General features: G+C 37.9%; 2 protein-coding genes across 3 annotated transcripts; both read right to left on the reverse strand.

Annotated features, from left to right (window-relative positions):
* Positions 1-5,186: 5,186 nt before the first annotated feature.
* mrps34 (mitochondrial ribosomal protein S34) lies at positions 5,187-8,387 on the reverse strand. Its single transcript, XM_033644234.2, has 4 exons — positions 8,253-8,387; positions 7,599-7,980; positions 7,461-7,503; positions 5,187-5,660 (listed from the first exon to the last, which is right to left on the reverse strand). Exons 2-4 carry the CDS (start codon positions 7,914-7,916, stop codon positions 5,362-5,364), a joined length of 660 nt encoding a protein of 219 aa, XP_033500125.1. The 5' UTR covers positions 7,917-7,980; positions 8,253-8,387; the 3' UTR covers positions 5,187-5,361.
* A 1,421-nt stretch (positions 8,388-9,808) lies between these two features.
* spsb3a (splA/ryanodine receptor domain and SOCS box containing 3a) lies at positions 9,809-17,554 on the reverse strand. Of its 2 annotated transcripts, none has more exons than XM_078161502.1 (7): positions 17,220-17,554; positions 16,192-16,390; positions 15,541-15,721; positions 15,247-15,434; positions 15,014-15,116; positions 14,796-14,921; positions 9,809-13,733 (listed from the first exon to the last, which is right to left on the reverse strand). In XM_078161502.1, exons 2-7 carry the CDS (start codon positions 16,297-16,299, stop codon positions 13,342-13,344), a joined length of 1,098 nt encoding a protein of 365 aa, XP_078017628.1. In that variant the 5' UTR covers positions 16,300-16,390; positions 17,220-17,554; the 3' UTR covers positions 9,809-13,341. The 2 variants fall into 2 exon arrangements, with proteins under 2 accessions (XP_078017628.1, XP_033501731.1); XM_033645840.2 differs by having other exon boundaries at positions 17,216-17,548.
* Between the last annotated feature and the right edge of the window lie 1,152 nt (positions 17,555-18,706).

The raw sequence follows: 18,706 nt of genomic DNA on the forward strand, positions 1-18,706 counted from the left end.
TATTTTGGATGGCATACTATACAATGACTTTTTTAAAATCATATTTTAGATGTCATACTATACAATAACTTTTTTTTTATGATATTTTGGATGTCATACTATACTATACCTTTTTTATGATATTTTGAATGTCATACTATACTATGACTTTTTTTAATCATATTTTGGATGTCATACTATACTATGACTTTTTTAATCATATTTTGGATGTCATACTATACTATGACTTTTTTATGATAATTTGGATGTCATACAATACTATGACTTTTTTATGATATTTTGGATGTCATTCTATACTATGACTTTTTTAATGATACTTTGGGAGTCAGACTATACTATGACATTTTAATGATATTTTGTATGTCATACTTTACTACGACTTTTTTTATGATATTTTGGATGTCATACTATACTATGACTTTTTTTAATCATATTTTAGATGTCATACTATACTATACCTTTTTTATGATATTTTGGATGTCATACTATACTATAACTTTTTATGATATTTTGGATGTCATACTACACTATGACTTTTTTTATAATATTTTGGATGGCATACTATACAATGACTTTTTTAAAATCATATTTTAGATGTCATACTATACAATAACTTTTTTTTTATGATATTTTGGATGTCATACTATACTATACCTTTTTTATGATATTTTGAATGTCATACTATACTATGACTTTTTTTAATCATATTTTGGATGTCATACTATACTATGACTTTTTTAATCATATTTTGGATGTCATACTATACTATGACTTTTTTATGATAATTTGGATGTCATACAATACTATGACTTTTTTATGATATTTTGGATGTCATTCTATACTATGACTTTTTTAATGATACTTTGGGAGTCAGACTATACTATGACATTTTAATGATATTTTGTATGTCATACTTTACTACGACTTTTTTTATGATATTTTGGATGTCATACCATACTATGACTTTTTTATGATATTTTCGATGTCATACTATACTATGACTTTTTTATGAGATTTTGGATGCCATACAATACTATGACTTTTTAATGATATTTTGGATATCATACTATACTATGACTTTTTTATGATATTTTGGATGTCATATTATATTATGACATTTTTATGATATTTTGGATGTCATACTATACTATAACTTTTTTATGATATTTTGGATGTCATACTATGCTATGACTTTTGTTTATGATATTTCGGATGTCATACAATACTATGACTTTTTTAATGATATTTTGGATGTCATACTATACTATGACTTTTTTATGATATTTTGGATGTCATATTATACTATGACTTTTTTATGATATTTTCAATGTCATACTATACTATGACATTTTAATGATATTTTGGATGTCATACTATACTATGACATTTTTATGATATTTTCGATGTCATACTATACTATGACTTTTTTTTTTTCAAATTTCTTTATTGATTTTCTGCAGACAGTACAGAAAGGTACATCCGTTTCAAATAACACCAGAGTGTCTGCTTTAGAATGAAAGAAAACCCCGAAATAAACCCCACCACCCCACCCAACAACCCATGTCAGTTGCGGCCACAGCAAACATAATATGAGTTAAGCATAAAATATTACAATAATAAGGAAATGAAAATAAACAAACAGACAAATATAAATTGATAAATAAATAAAAGAAATAAAGGGGGGGGGGCTCTCTCTCTCTTTCTGTTTAGGAGTTTTCAACATCATCTGGAGTAACAGTAAGGTTATTGCTAATATAGGCCAGCAGGGGGTCCCAGGTTTTATGAAATGTTGTCAGCGATCCCCTCTGTGAGAACCTTAACTTCTCTAACTGTAGAGATTGTAAAATGTCACGTATCCAACTGTTGTGAGTTGGGGGAGAGACATGTTTCCATTTGAGGAGGATGGTACGACTGGCCAGCAGGGTGGTAAAGGCAATGACACGCTGTGCAGTAATGGGCAGATTTTTAGTCGGAGGGAGACCAAACAGAGCAGTTAGAGGATTCAGTTCTAAATTAATGTTGAGGGCCTGTTTGAAAGTTTGGAATATGTCGAACCAAAAGTTAGTTAGCTTCGGGCACGACCAGAGCATATGTGAGTGGTCAGCTGGAGACTGTTTACAGCGGTTACAAGCATCACTGTGGTTGGGATATATCTTAGCAAGTTTAGCGTTGGTGAAATGGGCTCTATGAAGCACCTTTCACTGTAATAGGCCGTGCCTGGCACATATAGACGAAGAGTGGATCAGTTTTAAAATGTTCTCCCATTGGTCATCAGTAATGACCACCCCCAATTCCTGTTCCCATGCGTTTTTAAGTGATACGATAAGGACTGGACTCAGAAGTGCAATCTTATTGTAGATAACACATATCAGTCGCTTTTGTTGTAGATTAAGAGAGAGAAATTGGTCTATTTCAGCTTCTGGGAGGCGGTTTGGGAAATGTGGGAACTGCTTTTGAATAAAGTGTCTCATTTGAAGGTACCAGAAAAAGTGGTTATTGGGAAAGCCATATTTAACTGACAGACATGCAAAGGATGAGAAAACACCTTCATCATACAGGTCTTTAAGTGCTCTGAGGCCCTTATCTGACCATATGCGGAAAGTAGGGTCGGAGCAGGAGGGGAGGAATACATGGTTGTTCAGAACTGGTGCAAGAATTGAAGTCCTATGCAGGCCATGGTGCTTCCTGAATTGAATCCAAATTTTAATTGTATTGGTGACAACTGGGTTAAGTGAGACCTTATTGGCACTTATGGGCAATTGTGAGCAAATCAAAGAATGCAAAGAACAGGAAGAGGATGATATCTCAGTGTGAGACCAGGATGGACAAGAACCTGTATATTCACTGAGTAGCCAGTATAGAAGTTTATTGATATTGCAGGCCCAAAAGTAGTGACAAAAATTTGGCAGTGCTAGTCCCCCTTCAGGTTTAGAAAGTTGAAGAATATGTTTCCTAATACGAGCTGGTTTATTATGCCAAATGAAAGCGTTAATTTGTTGGTCAAGATTAACAAAAAAGGATGCTTTAAGACAAATTGGGGTGTGCTGGAAAAGATACAAAAATTTTGGAATGATCACCATCTTAATAAGATTGACTCGGCCTGCAAGGGATAAGCGAAGGGCAGCCCATCTGGACAAGCCTGACTTACATTTATCGAATAACGGCTGGAAGTTCTTCAGAAAAAGGTCCCTGAAGGAACTGGTGACAAACACCCCCAAATATCAGAATCCCTATTCTGCTATTTTAAAGGGGAATATGGATTGTGGAAGTGATCTTGCAAATTGTTAACAAAAAAATAGCTCGCTTTTCTGAATGTTCAGTTTGTACCCTGATAGGCACCCAAACTGATCCAGAATTGACAAAACTGGGGGGACTGACGAGGTGGGGTTCGAGATAAACAACAGAAGGTCATCAGCATATAAGGAGAGTTTATGGACTAGGCCAAAGCAAGTGATGCCCTCAAACTCATCCTGGCTTCTAAGCCAGATTGCTAGCGGCTCGATGGCTAAGTTAAACAGCAGGGGAGAGAGCGGACAACCCTGCCGGGTCCCACGTTTGTCCAGTATGCTGAGTGGATTACTATGACTTTTTAATGATATTTTGGATGTCATATTATACTATGACTATTTTATGATATTTTGGATGTCATACTATACTATGACTTTTTTATGATATTTTGGATGTCATACTTAACTACAACTTTTTTATGATATTTTGGATGTTATACTATACTATGACTTTTTAATGATATTTTGGATGTCATATTATACTATGACTATTTTATGATATTTTGGATGTCATACTATGCTATGACTTTTTTATGATATTTTGGATGTCATACTATACTATGACTTTTTTTTAAGACATTTTGGATGTCATACTATACTTTTTAATGATATTTTGGATGTCATATTATACTATGACTATTTTATGATATTTTGGATGTCATACTATGCTATGACTTTTTATGATGTTTTGGATGTCATACTATACTGTGAATGTTTTATGATATTTTGGATGATACTATACTTTTTAATATTTTGAATGTCATACTATGACTATTTTATGATATTTTGGATGTCATACTATGCTATGACTTTTTATGATGTTTTGGGTGTCATACTATACTGTGAATGTTTTATATTTTGGATGTCATACTATACTATGACTTTTTTTTAAGACATTTTGGATGTCATACTATACTTTTTAATATTTTGGATGTCATATTATACTATGACTATTTTATGATATTTTGGATGTCATACTATGCTATGACTTTTTTATGATGTTTTGGATGTCATACTATACTGTGAATGTTTTATGATGTTTGGATTTCATACTAAAGTATGACTTTTTTTATGTGATACTATGACTTTTTTGTGGTATTTTGGATATCACACTATACTATGACTTTTTTTTAAGACATTTTGGATGTCATACTATACCATGTCTTTTTTATGATGTTTGGATTTCATACTAAAGTATGACTTTTTTATGTGATACTATACTATGACTTTTTGTGGTATTTTGGATATCACACTATACTATGACTTTTTTTTAAGACATTTTGGATGTCATACTATACCATGTCTTTTTTACGATGTTTGGATTTCATACTAAGGTATGACTTTTTTTATGTGATACTATACTATGACTTTTTTGTGGTATTTTGGATGTCACACTATACCATGACTTTTTTTTTTGACATTTTGGATGTCATACTATACTATGTCTTTTTTATGATGTTTTAGATTTCATACTAAAGTATGACCTTTTAATTATATTTTGGATGTCACAATCTATTAAATATAAGGCTTGACAAAAAAGATAAAAAATTTTCGTGCCAAGTAATTGCACTTCTGCATGATTACAGGGTAAGGATTTGGATACTAAGCACTGACAATACAACACCATTAAACTTGGGTTTAATTACATCAAATGATGTGTAGTGTCCATATATGCTTGGTTTTCAGGAACCTGCATATTAAGTGCCAAGTCAGATATGAGAGCACTCAGAAGTCTAAATTTTCCAGTCGTGATGAATGCTCTTTACACGTAGACCCCAATCATATCTCCATTGAGTGTTTACTTTTCATTCTCAGGGCTATAAGGCTATAATTACCTATGAAGAGATCTATAACAGACAAGGTCATCTATAATGCAGGCACAGAAGCATCAAAAACAGCTACATTTTATCTTAAATTTAATATTTACCACACTACACAGATACATATTACATACAGAGAGGCTTGTGTCAGATGACAATAGCAGAGAACTCATTTGTGTCCATGAAGTTATGACTTCTGTCAGCACTGATTTGCTTCAAAATGTCCAAGAGTTCCATCTTCAGAGCCACAAGTATCACACTGCTGTCCCCTCTGTCCTCTGTCTCTCTTGTTCCTGCTTGCGGAAATAGTCTTTGTTAAGCACGACGTCCCTCTGTAAAGGTAAGGTCGGCTCCTCAACCGCAACGCTGCCTACTGCTTTCTTGTGCTGGGCCAGCAGCATGGCACGGAGTAGGGGAGGGTAGGGGACGTGGCGCACAGGTGGCTCAGGGAGCGGCTCAAATTCCTTAAACTGCTGCTCTAAGTGTTTGGGAATCAGGCGCCAGTCGTGGTACATCACCTTGTCCACCTCTTTGACCTCGCTCTCCTTTTTTCCTGCCAAAAGACAAAATTAAATAAAGTTACTTCAGGCAATTTGTTTGTAGAATAATTAGGACTTGTTGTTTACTATTATGCTTTATTATTAAACAATTAAAAACATCTCAGTAAAGGCAGAAATTCACACATGGAGTGGTCTAGCTGATGTCCATAAAACTGGACGGTACAATTACTGAAAGTCTAATCTCTCAAGACAGATTCTGCAATCTACATTGTAGAATCTGTTGGCAGCCCTGTGTGAAAGATGACTAGGGGGGGGGGGGGGCTTTGAGTCTGAACGATGCTGCGCTTTAGCCAATCACAATGGAGGGGGCGCGGCCGAGACGTGCAGGTGTCCCCAGGAAATGTGTACCTACAGAAACAGCAAGCTCCGCGTCCATAGCGACCGCTCCAGTAATGCCGTCTCGTCAACGTGAATTTTTTTTTTTTTTTCCAGCGGATGTCTGAGTTACAACGTGATTGAGCTAACTGGAGTAGTTTCATGTCGTATCCGGCAACGGGAGGCTTTTAACAGATGACGTCCTGATGTTAGCTTTGCTAACTGTCCCTGTCAGCTGCAGCCACTGATGCTTTCTAGACAAAGTGATTTCCCATAACTGAATAAATACCACACATAGCAACACAAAACTGTTTTGCTAGCTCAATCATGTTGTAACTAAGATATTCGCTGGAAAAAATATTTTATTCACGGACCGTTTATTGAGTTATTACCTTATTTTTATACAATCTATGGTTATAGACAACGCTAATGGCTAACGTTAACAGCTAACAGTTAGCCCAGCTAATGTACAATAACCATATTAATTACGTGCACACAGAAATAGTAACGTTTGTTCAGTCATTGTGTTTATAGACTTAACAAACATCAGATTAGTCTACATGATGATATAGTGACGTGAAAAATGTGATATATAGCTAAACTCTACTGGTTTTCTACCCGAAGTATTTGTAAACAACACGGCAATTCCCTGGGGGCACCGCCGGAAGTGAAGGACGTGAGGCCCCTTCACTTCCGGTTAGTCGAAAAACTCCGGGCTGTGCCTCCAGAGGTAAAGGAGGAATTTTTTTATTTTTTTTTAACTGATGGATTTCCAGATTGCTGAAAGTCAAACTGGAACTGTCACTGTTCAGCAATCAGTCATGAATAAATCTGAAGCAGCAACTGCTTTGTAGTCCACATTTTAATAAACTTACATCACAATTCGTCGAATAAAAATTCTGATAAAGACATGTTTGTTTGTTGATGCTCTGTGCATCTTTATTGAATCATCAATAAAAAAATACCTTGTTTTATAAAAAAACAACTGATAAAAAAATATATATATATATAATTCAAAACAAATTCAAGCCCTCCTTGCAGTATTTATTTACTTTTTTTCATTACTCTCTTATCATCACATACTCACAACAATACATGTATTATTTATTTAAGCTAGGCAAAAACTATATTTATAATTATTATTATTATTACTACAACATTTTAAAATTATCTTACACAATTATTACAGTTTTTAAGCACCCGTTCTAGGTCATTGCCTTGTTTGTTTGTTTTTAACTTAACTTAACTTGTTTTTTAAATTTTCTATTTTTAATAATTTCTTGCTAATTTTTTTGGGTCATTTCTTCTTTCGTTGCTCATTGCCTTCTTTCCATGTTTGTGAAAGAAATCATGCCAATTTGCTCATGTTCAAAGGGTTAAATGACATGACATCAATGTCTGTCATAGTAGTTACAGTAACAGATAAATGTGAGATAAATGTAGACCCTGGTTTCAATTCAAATAAACTGCGATCTTACCTTTGTAGGTGAGGATCCCCCATGCTTTGCCATGATCCATGTTCTAGGAAACCAAAGAATCAGATGTCATTCAGTTGAACACTTAAAATGACAACATGCAGACTCGACACTGAGTGCATGCATGGATGTGGCCCTCACCTCAGATGTGTAGTCCACCTTGATCTTGGTGATCTGCCAGTAGCTGGGCTCCTTGTGGTCCTCCAGCCAGGACTTGCGGGTAAAGAGACGCCCCACTCCGAACATCCTCATGCCTGCCAGCAGGGAGAAGAGGCGACTCTCCCTGCGGACATCCTGCCAGGCCATCACAGGCAGCATCTTCCCAGTGAGAGGCCGCTTCATCGTGTCATAGTCCAGGGCGTACTTCTGGGACTCCCGGGGCCGGGACTTCAGCTCCCGGTACGCCCGGATCTTCCGAGCCATTTCTGCAATGGGGCGAAGCTGCTTCTTCTTCACCATGACTGCGTGATGGGCAGCAGCTTCTGTACAACAACTCACTGATACACAGCGGTCAGCGTTTGTCCTGCAAGAGATTAAAGTCATGAAGCTATAACGTTACATCTGAACGTAGCAGCAGAAACTATGTCAACCTGTCAGCATGGACCCTCAGTGGAGATCAATAGTTATTACAGCCCTGATGTGACAAGGCTAACTTAACCTGAGTCTGTTAGCTAGCGTTACATGCTAAAACCGTTATAAAATAGTTTCGTACTTACACCGACTCATATATTTTGATTAACTAATGCCTAACTATCGATACTGTTTTTACTCTGCAAATATCTCATTTAAAATTACCTGAATTTCCCCTGGTTAGCAGAATTAATTCAACTTGACCTCCACAAACGAGGTACACAACTTCCGCTTATTTGGTCCGACCGGAAATAGTTCCCCATGAACTGCCAGTGCACTTTTGTTCCGCATGAGGTAAATAAAGTAGACTTCCGGTAGCACATTGATCATTATAAGAGGTGCCGAGTTAATAGATAACAATGGATATTTAATAAAGATTTTATTTATAATGTCTAAGTACCAATTAAACCAGTTTTCTACTGCATTCATGGAGTTTTATTATTAAATTATGATAGTCTTAGGCCTTGTGCAAATTTTAATTATTATTTTTTAATTCAAACATGTATATTTGATATGAATTGCAGGTGTTATTTTTGTACACTTGTCAATTAAGTGTAGCCAGGATGTTTTAAGTGATTTAAGGAACTTTATGACTTGAAAACATGTGACTGTTATAAAACTTAATCATTTCCTTTTTATGTTTTATTTTGACCACAAAATACATAGAAGTTAATTGTCATTAAGTTATTTATTTCACTTGGGAAATGTTAAATTTATACAGCAAAATGGATTAACTCCAGCCTATATATTGTTACTCCAATATTTTGTGTAAATTGACCCACACTTATTTGGGAAATTTGACATCTCAAAATTTAACAGGGTTCCTACTATAGCTTAAGACAAGTTACATTTCAGGTATTTAAAACTTTTTAAATGTCACTTAGAATGAAATCTGAAAAATTTTACAATAACCAAAATTGAAGACAAAAAAAAAGAACCAACATCAATTACTTAATGTGACCTTTTTTTCTCGTGGTAGAAGTGAAGATTGAGCAGAACCTGAAGAGACCTGGCTTTTGATGTCTTTTTTTGTGTGTGTATAAAATAAAATAAAATACGCAGCACCTCGTGTGCATTGTACTGAATTGTTTCCCTTTTTTGTTTTTATTTTGACCACACAATACATAAAAGGTTATTTGGAATTAAGTTATTTATTTCACTTGGTAAATGTTATATTCATAAAGCAAATGGTCAGATTACAGCCTAAATATTGTTACTCCAATATTCTGTGCAAAATGACCCATACTTATCAATTATTTGATCATACATATTTGACATGTTGAAGTTTAGAAGGGTTCCTAAAGCCTAAGGCAAGTTATATTTAAGACTTTTAGATTTTTCAAATGCCACTTAGAATGAAATTAAGACAAATTTTACAATAACTAAAATTGAAGTAAAAAAAAGAAAAGAAAAAGAACAAACATAATTTTTTTTTTTTGTCTCGTGGCAGAAACAAGGGTAGACCAGAACCTGTTTTCTTTGCATAAAATAAAATAAAATACACAGAGCCGTATGCTTGTATGCATTGCCTAATACGAAATCCCACTTACCATATCTTTTTTAAAGACTTTTTAAAGATTTATTTAAAATATTTTAACACCAATTAAGGCCTTTTTTTTTTGAGATTCAACGCTTCTGTAGACTCTTCAAGGATCTGAGGGAACCCTGTTAAAATATCCTTAGTACCAGTTTCCTTGGTAACCAATAAGCACATTCACTCCTTTGTGCATATTTAGCATTCATTTTATTTTCAGCTGAAAATCATGCTGATAAGTTATACAGAAAAAGGCAAGTAAAGGCCTTCACACACAGTATTATTAATATGACATAGAAGAAACACTTAGAATTTTTCCTATTTACAGTACAACAGTAAGAAAAAGTGCTTGGATGCATCAATGTGAAGACAAGTACTGTGAATTAAGACAAGAAAAAAACTACATCTGCTGGGCAACAAGTAACCCCTTGGTGGTTATATCACTAAATCTAAAGAATCTGACAGGTTGAAGTGTGTCATGTCACATTACTCATGACTCATGATCATGGCCCTCTGGTACCTTCACTGCTGTTGTATCAGTGCTTCCATCATGACATCCTGAAACACACTCCTTCTGAAAACCATCATCACATTAGATGCTTGTGTTGCATAGTACCTTAAATCTTTGTGTACGTCTACTTAAACCAAGACCCACGAGGAGTGAACATGATCACAGACTGGTGACTGAGGCAGCAGCTGGCAGACTGCATAACTTCAACACCTTGGTCAAACACTATTTTAAGTTGTTATAATTTAATACTCCAAAGAGACTAAAAATAAGAGTTATTTACATATCTGACCCAGGGGTAATGTCCCCCTCTTCAGTCATGTATTATCAATTAATACTTGAACTGATCTTGACACCATTCAGCCCCTGAAGGCTTGAAAACTGGCTGTAAGATGTTTGTTTCAGGAAAACAAGCAAAACATTCAAAGAAATTTGCAAACCACTCCTGCAACATAACCAACCTCTCTAACGTCTTTTGTGAACTGTGTTTTGAGACTTGTTTTAAAAAACATTATTATTAGAAACACACTCAGCAGAGAGCTGAGAGACAGATGATGCTACAGAAGCAGAACAATACTGAATGTTGTTTTCGGCTGTGAAAACCTCACATCATCAAATTCAAGCTGGTGTTGTCCTTTTATGCAGACACAAACAACTTTTTACAACCAACTTTTACACCAATAGGAGCCAACTGTTTGATACCAAAAGGATTTAGAATGGAGTATGACCTAAATGAATTACAGTAAAGAGGAGTTGGTAAAAGGAAGTAATGGGACAAGGCCGTTGGAAAACCAAAAGAACATACTTGCATAAACAGATCAGTACAAAAAAAAAAATAAACTGCTCATAATCTCAAAGTTTTTCAATCAAAGAAACTAACTCTTTAAAAAGTTCTAAAAAACAATAAAGTGTAACAGGGATGAAAAGTTACTTTAAATGTGCGGCAGTCTCTTCTGGGTACTTGTCTAATGATCAGATTTAAAAGAGCTACACTAAATAACAATGTATACTGCTTACATCTTCTTTTTTTTAGAAAAGAGGAACTCCATAGTTTCTATGAACAAGTAGCATAATATTTCAACAGGATACTTTTAAAGGCTGGTGACAGATGGATGTGGTAATAAATGTAACAAATATTTGACTTGTAACTTCTTTTCCTCAAAAAACAAAAAACATCTAAGGAGGAATCAAAGGTGTGTGAGTTGTTTGGAGATGACAGCTGTGCCATGAAAGACAACAAGGATTTTTTTTCATTTTTGGAGGACTAAAAGCTGCAAAGTACATTCAGGTTCATTTCACCTCCCTATAAAATTTCTTAAAGGTATACTATGCAGGATTTCCCCCAAAACAATGTATAGACTCATACAAGAATAATACCTGTCAATCATTATATATGACCCACTAAAAGTGTGTCTGAAGAGCCTCTGCCCTCTGCCTGCATTTTACCATTTTCTTCTGATTTTGTTGTGTTTGAGACGTTCCTAAACGAAGCACACAGGTAAGGAGGGTCCTTTAAAAAAAAAAAAAAAAGAAAAGTACCATACAGGAGCCAGACTGTAAGCAGCACACATCCAAGAGGAAGCTACGAAAATTGCTGACACAGTACTGAAAAAAAAAAAAAGCCCAAAGGCATAGCAAGGCCAAACACATTGGAGAAATCCATTTCTGGCAGAAATCTAATTATTTTTGACCCATACCACGATTTTTTCCTAACCTTAAAGAAAAAGTTCAAAGTCCCAAAGTATCATTTGTGTATCATTTACACACCCTGTTGTATGTTTAATACATGAAGAAGACTTTGTTTTTCTCACATGCTTTCACGGTGAATGAAGAATCCAAAAACTTGGAAAATTCTCAAAGAATTGGAGTAAAAGCTAAAATTAACAACAAAACTATATCAAAACACCCTTTTTAAAGGTTTAAAGGTTACAGTCACACAATAACACAAACTAACAGATTGAGGCAGTTGTAGACCAGCAGCTCTCATGTTCAGCAAGGTAAGAGTACTGGTTTTGAAAATGGAGTCTGGCTTTGAAGAGAACATAGATAAGTATAACTTTCAGTTCCCTATCAGAAAGGGCTGTCTGTTTGAGAAGTATTGAGCATACAACTGGATGAGTGAGACTTGGATTACAGTGTACGGGTTGTGTGAGAGTATGTAACAGATAATTTGAGACAGTTTTGCTGTTGTTAAACGAGGCCCCCTATAACTTTCATTCATCATCTCTTTTTGGATTCTTCATTTAACATCGAGGCCTGTGAGAAAAACAAAGATGTCATCACAAATTTAAAGTAACAAGGAGTGAATAATTGATATACAAATGATCACTTGGGGAGTAAAATGTTAATTAACCAACAAATCCCTTTCTGGCAAAATGCCCTCTGTGCAAACTTCTCCCAACAGCAGGCCAAACGCAAAGCGGACAAAGCCGTGGTTGGCTTTCACTTTCGCTGCTGGTACTGTTTACAAACAGTAGCCGACAATTCCTGCATAGTATACCTTTAAGGTTTTAATATGTCCAGACATTTTTTTGTTTAAGAGCTGTAACCTGCAAGTAAGACATAAAGAATACTCTATGACCCATGCATGACGTGTTGCTTCCTGCACTCAGTGGGACCACGGTGTCCCACTGATTCACTTTTGCAACCTAACAGAAAACTGCAGATGCCAGTAAAACAGTAACAAATCACTTTGAGAATGCATTAATAGCATTGAGGCTTAAAACAATATACATTACTTGCATACAGGTTGAAAACACAGAAAATATAGTCTCTCATTTTTTAAATCCCCTTTTTGCAAATATACCATGATGACCACCAAAATTTGGCCATACTTGACTTCAGTGTTACACTGTACAGTCCTGCACCGTTTCATTAATCCCCATACATGAATGGCAACGCATTATGCTAGCTAACAAAATAACACCACATCTTTTCACTTGTTAGTGAAGCTGGTTTGGATACTGAATTTGTGATGATGAGCATGAAGACATCTGAATGGCATGAGATAAGATCACAGTAAAAGCGTGCAGGCAGAAACACTGCCCTCACAGTTTTCCACCTACGTACCTCTCTGATCCTGGTTATTTTCTTCACTACTGACAACACTGATGTTGAGGAAAGTTTGAGGCAGGTAGGAAACACTAGATTAGATGCCAAAGGACATTAATGTCTGCCAGTGTTTAACAGGAGGTAGGAGTCGAACTGTCCAGTCATGTCCAGCGGCATCTCTTCCTCTGACAGGCTTCGGGGTCGGACGTACAACCCTCTGAGTCGCTCTCAGAGGACGACGGTCCGGCCAGGGGGGGAACAGGCAAACGTGAGGGGCGCTCTGGCCCATCTGGGGTTTCTTCTGTGTTGCCTCCATTGAGACTGAGCACCCAACCCAGTTTGTTGTGGAGCAACTGGCGAAGGCCTGGCGGCAGTGGCAACACATCCAGGGTGTCTATACAGTCTGGCAGCAGCTGGCGAAGGCGAGCGCAGCAAAGGTACAGCAGGGAGGTGGGCGCAGAGCAGGATCTGATCACCTTCATGCTGCTCTTCGCTGCTGTGGAGCACGCCATCGGATAAAACCTCTTATTATGTAGCTCTGTGGCAGCAACACCTAGATTGAGAATGGTGACAGAACTTTTAATGTTCACATGAAATAAATTGTTACAATAAGTTTTTTTTTTCCTTTAAATGCAGACCTTATAGTCTGTGCAATGTCATGGATAATGTATGGGCTGTGTCAACCCATTATAACTAATGACAATGATAAGATTTAGAATTTAAACGGACAAAATCTAAGAATTTGGTGATCATTCGCTAACACACTGAACACAGACTCCCTTGCACTGCACAGGAGACATAAAACTGGCAGTTCTTGTGTGAAAATGGCAAAACACTTAAAATAACAGAGGGAAGGGAAGAAGGATTTGTATTGCGAGGAAACATGCCAGCCCTCAGCTTGTAATAAATGTTTTAATAATAAAGAATGTATTCTTTTACAGAGGAAATTTACAGTGGGTAATCAAAATCGGGCTTGGGCCCAAAACTGCTGCTTTGGTTTGAGCTTGGGTCAGGCTTGAACAGACACTATGCAGGTTCATGTAGAGGAGTGCCTGATTTTTTTTTTTTTTGGACTCGATCAAAGCTCTAGACGTGTCAGCTTCACATTACATACATTTTCTTTGTGGATGTCATAAAATTCAGTCTTCCTGATATGAGAGAGGCCACCCACTCAGGTTTAGTGTCACAGAGTTCTTTGCCAACCTTTACATAAAAACAAAGTTGATAATGAGCTACACAGCAGAGCTAGACCAATTTATCACCAGCCAGGTGTAGCTTATTGCAAATATATCGGTATTGGTGTATAAATATGTCCGATACATAAAAGGAGAAACTGCAGTACAGCAATTAGGTAAATTTGAGGTAATTTATAAAGTGTCTTCATTTATCGTTTGGCCACCAGAGAGCACTGACAAGTTGATTCTTTGGCTGTGACCAGCAGCTCTATAGCTTGCTCTGTCTGCAAAAATTTACCTAACCGTTGGCGGCCACAGTATTTTCCTTTGGAATTCAGGCTTGTTCAACTGTTGGTATGTATTTCAGTATGTATCTATCACAACTAAATGAAAACAAAATCTAAGGGATCCATATCTTAGTTATGTTATGTGTTACTAACCTATACACTTGCGATTTTTGAAGAAAGTGAGTGTGCCGTGCCACGTGTCCAAATGGACTCCAATGATGGAGCCCTGTCCAAACCGAGAGGAAAAGTTCATCTTGTCTCCTTCATGATGCAACAAGCCTGACAAACGAAGACAACCACTGATGAATAACTTGTACAACACCCAGATTGAGAAGTTACTGCTACATCATAACATGTCGTGTTAATCTTACCAGTGTAAGAAAGACCCCAGCTATCTGCATCTTTTCCCAGCAAACTGCAGAACGTGTGTCTGTATTTATCTAGATTTACATCAGAAGTACCGATACCAACCATCTGCACAGAAAGAAAGAAATTTAGAGACAAATTAACCTGAAATTCCACTCACTTAACAATCCATCTTTTTCAGATTAAGTTTACAGAGTAACACCAGGTCAATGTTAGGAGGTAAGATGTAGAGGTTTACCATGTCTGTTCCATACACTGGGGACGTCATCTTGATCTCCCAGAAGTGCTGGCCCTCAGCCAGCTCCTTAGAGCCGCGGATCGCTGCTGTGCCGCAGCTGTATTCAGAGTGGAAGTTCACTTTGCGATTGTCGCAGCTCAGTAACGTTGCTGTTGATCGACAGCTAGCATCCCACACCCAGTCAAACTCTGAAACATCAGAAGTCAATCAGTCACTCACTGCCAAAGATACAAGAAATGAAATTAACTTTTAAATGATACAATCAGCCCTTGAAATGCAGCACTCATCTTGTACCTTGATCATCCTCTCCACAGTGGCAGTCTTTAACTTGGTGAAAACCTCGCAGTCGAGGGTTGTAATTGGTCTCAGCCTGGGAATCACAGCCACAGTATGACTCTCCGGTGACAGGCACTGCACTGGGGACTGGAGGGACCATCACTGCTGAGAAGTCTGCCTCGGAGTCTGAATCACTGTACTGAGGAGCAACAACGTAGAAAGATTAAAAGAGCAAATTAAAATGGCAGCAACACTGCTTATGTAACAACACAGCACTGGGTTTGGTGTTCTGCTGCTACAAAGACAAAAGTGGGCACTGCGCTGGAAAATATATGCATCTCAGACATTATTTCTTTCAGTGAAAAAAACAATGCTTGCAAACAACTGAAACTCTGGCTTCCAGTTTAAGACATTGCCATCAACACACACACACACACACACACACACACACACACACACACACACACAGTTTGTAATGGCCAAAGGCAAATTTGAGGCTCTAAGCTTGACAGGGATCCCTGAGGTAGATTTGTCAGTCTTCTGATGGTGACACATCCTATCTCCTGCCTGGATTGTAAACAAGTGTCACCATACAACAAACAAAAACACCATTGACCACCGATGCCTCGTGTCTGTTAAGAGCTTCAGGGCCAGCCTTCGTATGCTCACCTCTAGACGGTCGTAGCTCCATTCTTCAAGTGCCCTGGCATCAGCATCCCGGCGTATCCCACCCCAGACATAACGCCATGCACGACTGTTCCTGCTTCGCCTGGACATGGCAGCCACAGAGTCTCAGCAGTAGAAGAGCCTGCCAGTCAGTTCGGGTTCAGTCCAGAGGACTGCTGGAGGAACAGCATCAGTCCAGGTGCTTAAAAATAAAATGACATCATGATTATCTTGAGAGGCATAGATACTGAAGTGGCAGACAGTTCACCTGGGCAGTTTTTTAGATTGGTGCTTGTAGCTTCATGCACTGCACGTCATCTGAATCTGTTTATATAATACATATACTTGCCTTCCCTGTGTGACATAATTTTGATTTCTTGACGTCATCCTGGTCTTGTCTCACCACTAACATTTGCTACACCTTTTCAGAAGTACTTGAACGTGCAATAATCCTACCTTTCTCCAGGACACACATCAGTTTCGTCTTATTTTTTTAAGCTATCTCATTATCAATTTAGCCCAGTGAGACACTTAGTGTAGCAACAGTTGCACACACACCTTACTGACTGCTTAATTTAACGCTAACCAACTGTAAGTAGTCTGGTCTACGTCCTCAAATTATTGTCATCGTTAATAAAATTATGATTATCATTTGACGTGCGTTGTTGTTTGCCTAACTAGCTTTAGTTAGCCACCTAGCCTAGCTAACAGGAGAAGCTAACGCTAGCTACATAGAAGTCAGCCGTTGAACCGCGCATAGCAGGCTGCAACAAGGTCAGAGACATCACAATTCAGCTCAGACTGCTGGTTAATGTATGCATGTGTGTATATAAAGCTTAGTACTCTGGTAGAGGTCGTTCACTACCGTGTAGTTACAGTTGATTAGCCATGTAATAAAGCAAGGGTGACCGGAGGCGGAATAACTTTGCTGGTGATGCAGATTCAAACCTAGCGTAAACTAGCTAGTTAGCTTCCGTTAGCTTCATGCTGCTAACAGCTCCGGATAAAACCACGGCGTTAACGTTACCTGCCTGTTGTTCACAACCAGCGATCACGGAAAATCACCGACAGCACCACAGAGACGTTTTTCCTCGAAGCCACCTATTCCTAGATGGTTTATACACGACAGCTGAATGAGCTTCCTCTTCCCATGACCTACTTTACATCAGTGTGATCGTAAACAATAACAGGCAGGCAGACTCTCTGCAGGAGCCCTCAGCACACAGACTCCTTCACAGGAAGTTTTCAATAACGTTACACAGCAAAGACTCATGTGAGTGCAGCTACAAGGAGCAAGTAGAGGAGGAAGTATTTCAGTAACAGTGCCACAACAACATCACATGACTTTAATAGCAGTGAAGTTATGCATTCATTTAAGTATTTATCATAAAAATGGGCCCCTTCCAGACATATGATTACGTAATATATTCAGTGGTAAGGATGAACGATAATATCGGCCAATATCGGCTTTAAAATTAATCAGAATCGGTCAACATGCTTTTTCTTAATTTCCACAAGGAACTGATATTACATGCACTTCTCACAAAAATTAAGGAAACACTTAAATCACACATCAGATCTTGATGAATGAATTATTCAAGTTGAAACTCTTCATTGATGTACACTGTATAATTTGTTGAGAACAAAACGACGTAACAGTGGTCAATGGAAACCAAAGTCATCAACCCACTGAGGGCTGGATTCAAAATCATGCCTAGAATAAAAGTAAGACACTGAAATCACAGGCTGATCCAACTTGCGGGAATTTTATCACAGCAACTCGTGACACGGTAGTTTGTATGGACCCTGCGTCCCTGTATGCACTCCTGACAATGTCTGGGCATGCTCCTGATGAGTCCTGATGATGTCCTGGGGGATCTCCTCCCAGACCTGTATCAGGGAATCAGTGAGCTCCTGGACAGTCTGTGGCGGTACTTGGTGGTGTCCCAAAGGTGCTTAGTTGGATTAAGGTCAGGGAAACGTGAGTGACAGTCAGTGGCATCAGGTTGATGCTCTTCTATGGCCCTGTCCAGCTCTCCTTATGAAACGGCCGGTCTCCAACTATCTCCTCCATGCTCTTGAGACTGTGCTGGAAGACACAGCAAACCGTCTTGCAACCGCACGTCTGGACGTGCCATCCTGGAGGAGCTGGACTACCTGCAACCTGATGGAGCTGCAGGTAAGGCCTCATGCTACCAGTAGTGACAAGGACACTAGCAGAACACAAAACTAGAGAAGAATCAGTCAGGAAGGATAAGGAGAGAGCAACTGCCTGTGACCACCACATGTAAAACCATTCCTTTTTGGGGGGTTGTCTTGCCTTTGCATCTCCATTGCACCTTTTCTCACTTTCATTTGCACCAAAGCAGGTGAAACTGATTCACAATCACTTGTGCTTCCTAAATGGACACATTGATATCCCTGAAGTTTAACTGACTTGGTGTTATACTGTGTACATTGAAAAGTGTAGTATTTCCTGTCTCCATCTACTGATGGGCCATCACATGCATAATATCCT

The sequence above is a fragment of the Epinephelus lanceolatus genome, chromosome 18, assembly GCF_041903045.1.
Source record: "Epinephelus lanceolatus isolate andai-2023 chromosome 18, ASM4190304v1, whole genome shotgun sequence".
Classification (NCBI taxonomy): Eukaryota; Metazoa; Chordata; class Actinopteri; order Perciformes; family Serranidae; genus Epinephelus; species Epinephelus lanceolatus.

Bases quoted from the DNA above. Each gene is read 5' to 3' on its own strand.
- mrps34 (XM_033644234.2), bottom strand. From the start codon at position 7,916: ATGGTGAAGAAGAAGCAGCTTCGCCCCATTGCAGAAATGGCTCGGAAG. The intron at 7,504-7,598 runs GTGAGGGCCACA...TTGGTTTCCTAG, and splicing joins AGGTGGACTACACATCTGAG to AACATGGATCATGGCAAAGC. The intron at 5,661-7,460 runs GTAAGATCGCAG...GTCTTTTGGCAG, and splicing joins GGGGATCCTCACCTACAAAG to GAAAAAAGGAGAGCGAGGTC.
- spsb3a (XM_078161502.1), bottom strand. From the start codon at position 16,299: ATGTCCAGGCGAAGCAGGAACAGTCGTGCATGGCGTTATGTCTGGGGT. The intron at 15,117-15,246 runs GTAAACCTCTAC...CTTTCTGTGCAG, and splicing joins CAGTGTATGGAACAGACATG to ATGGTTGGTATCGGTACTTC. The intron at 13,734-14,795 runs GTTAGTAACACA...TTCTCAATCTAG, and splicing joins CAAAAATCGCAAGTGTATAG to GTGTTGCTGCCACAGAGCTA.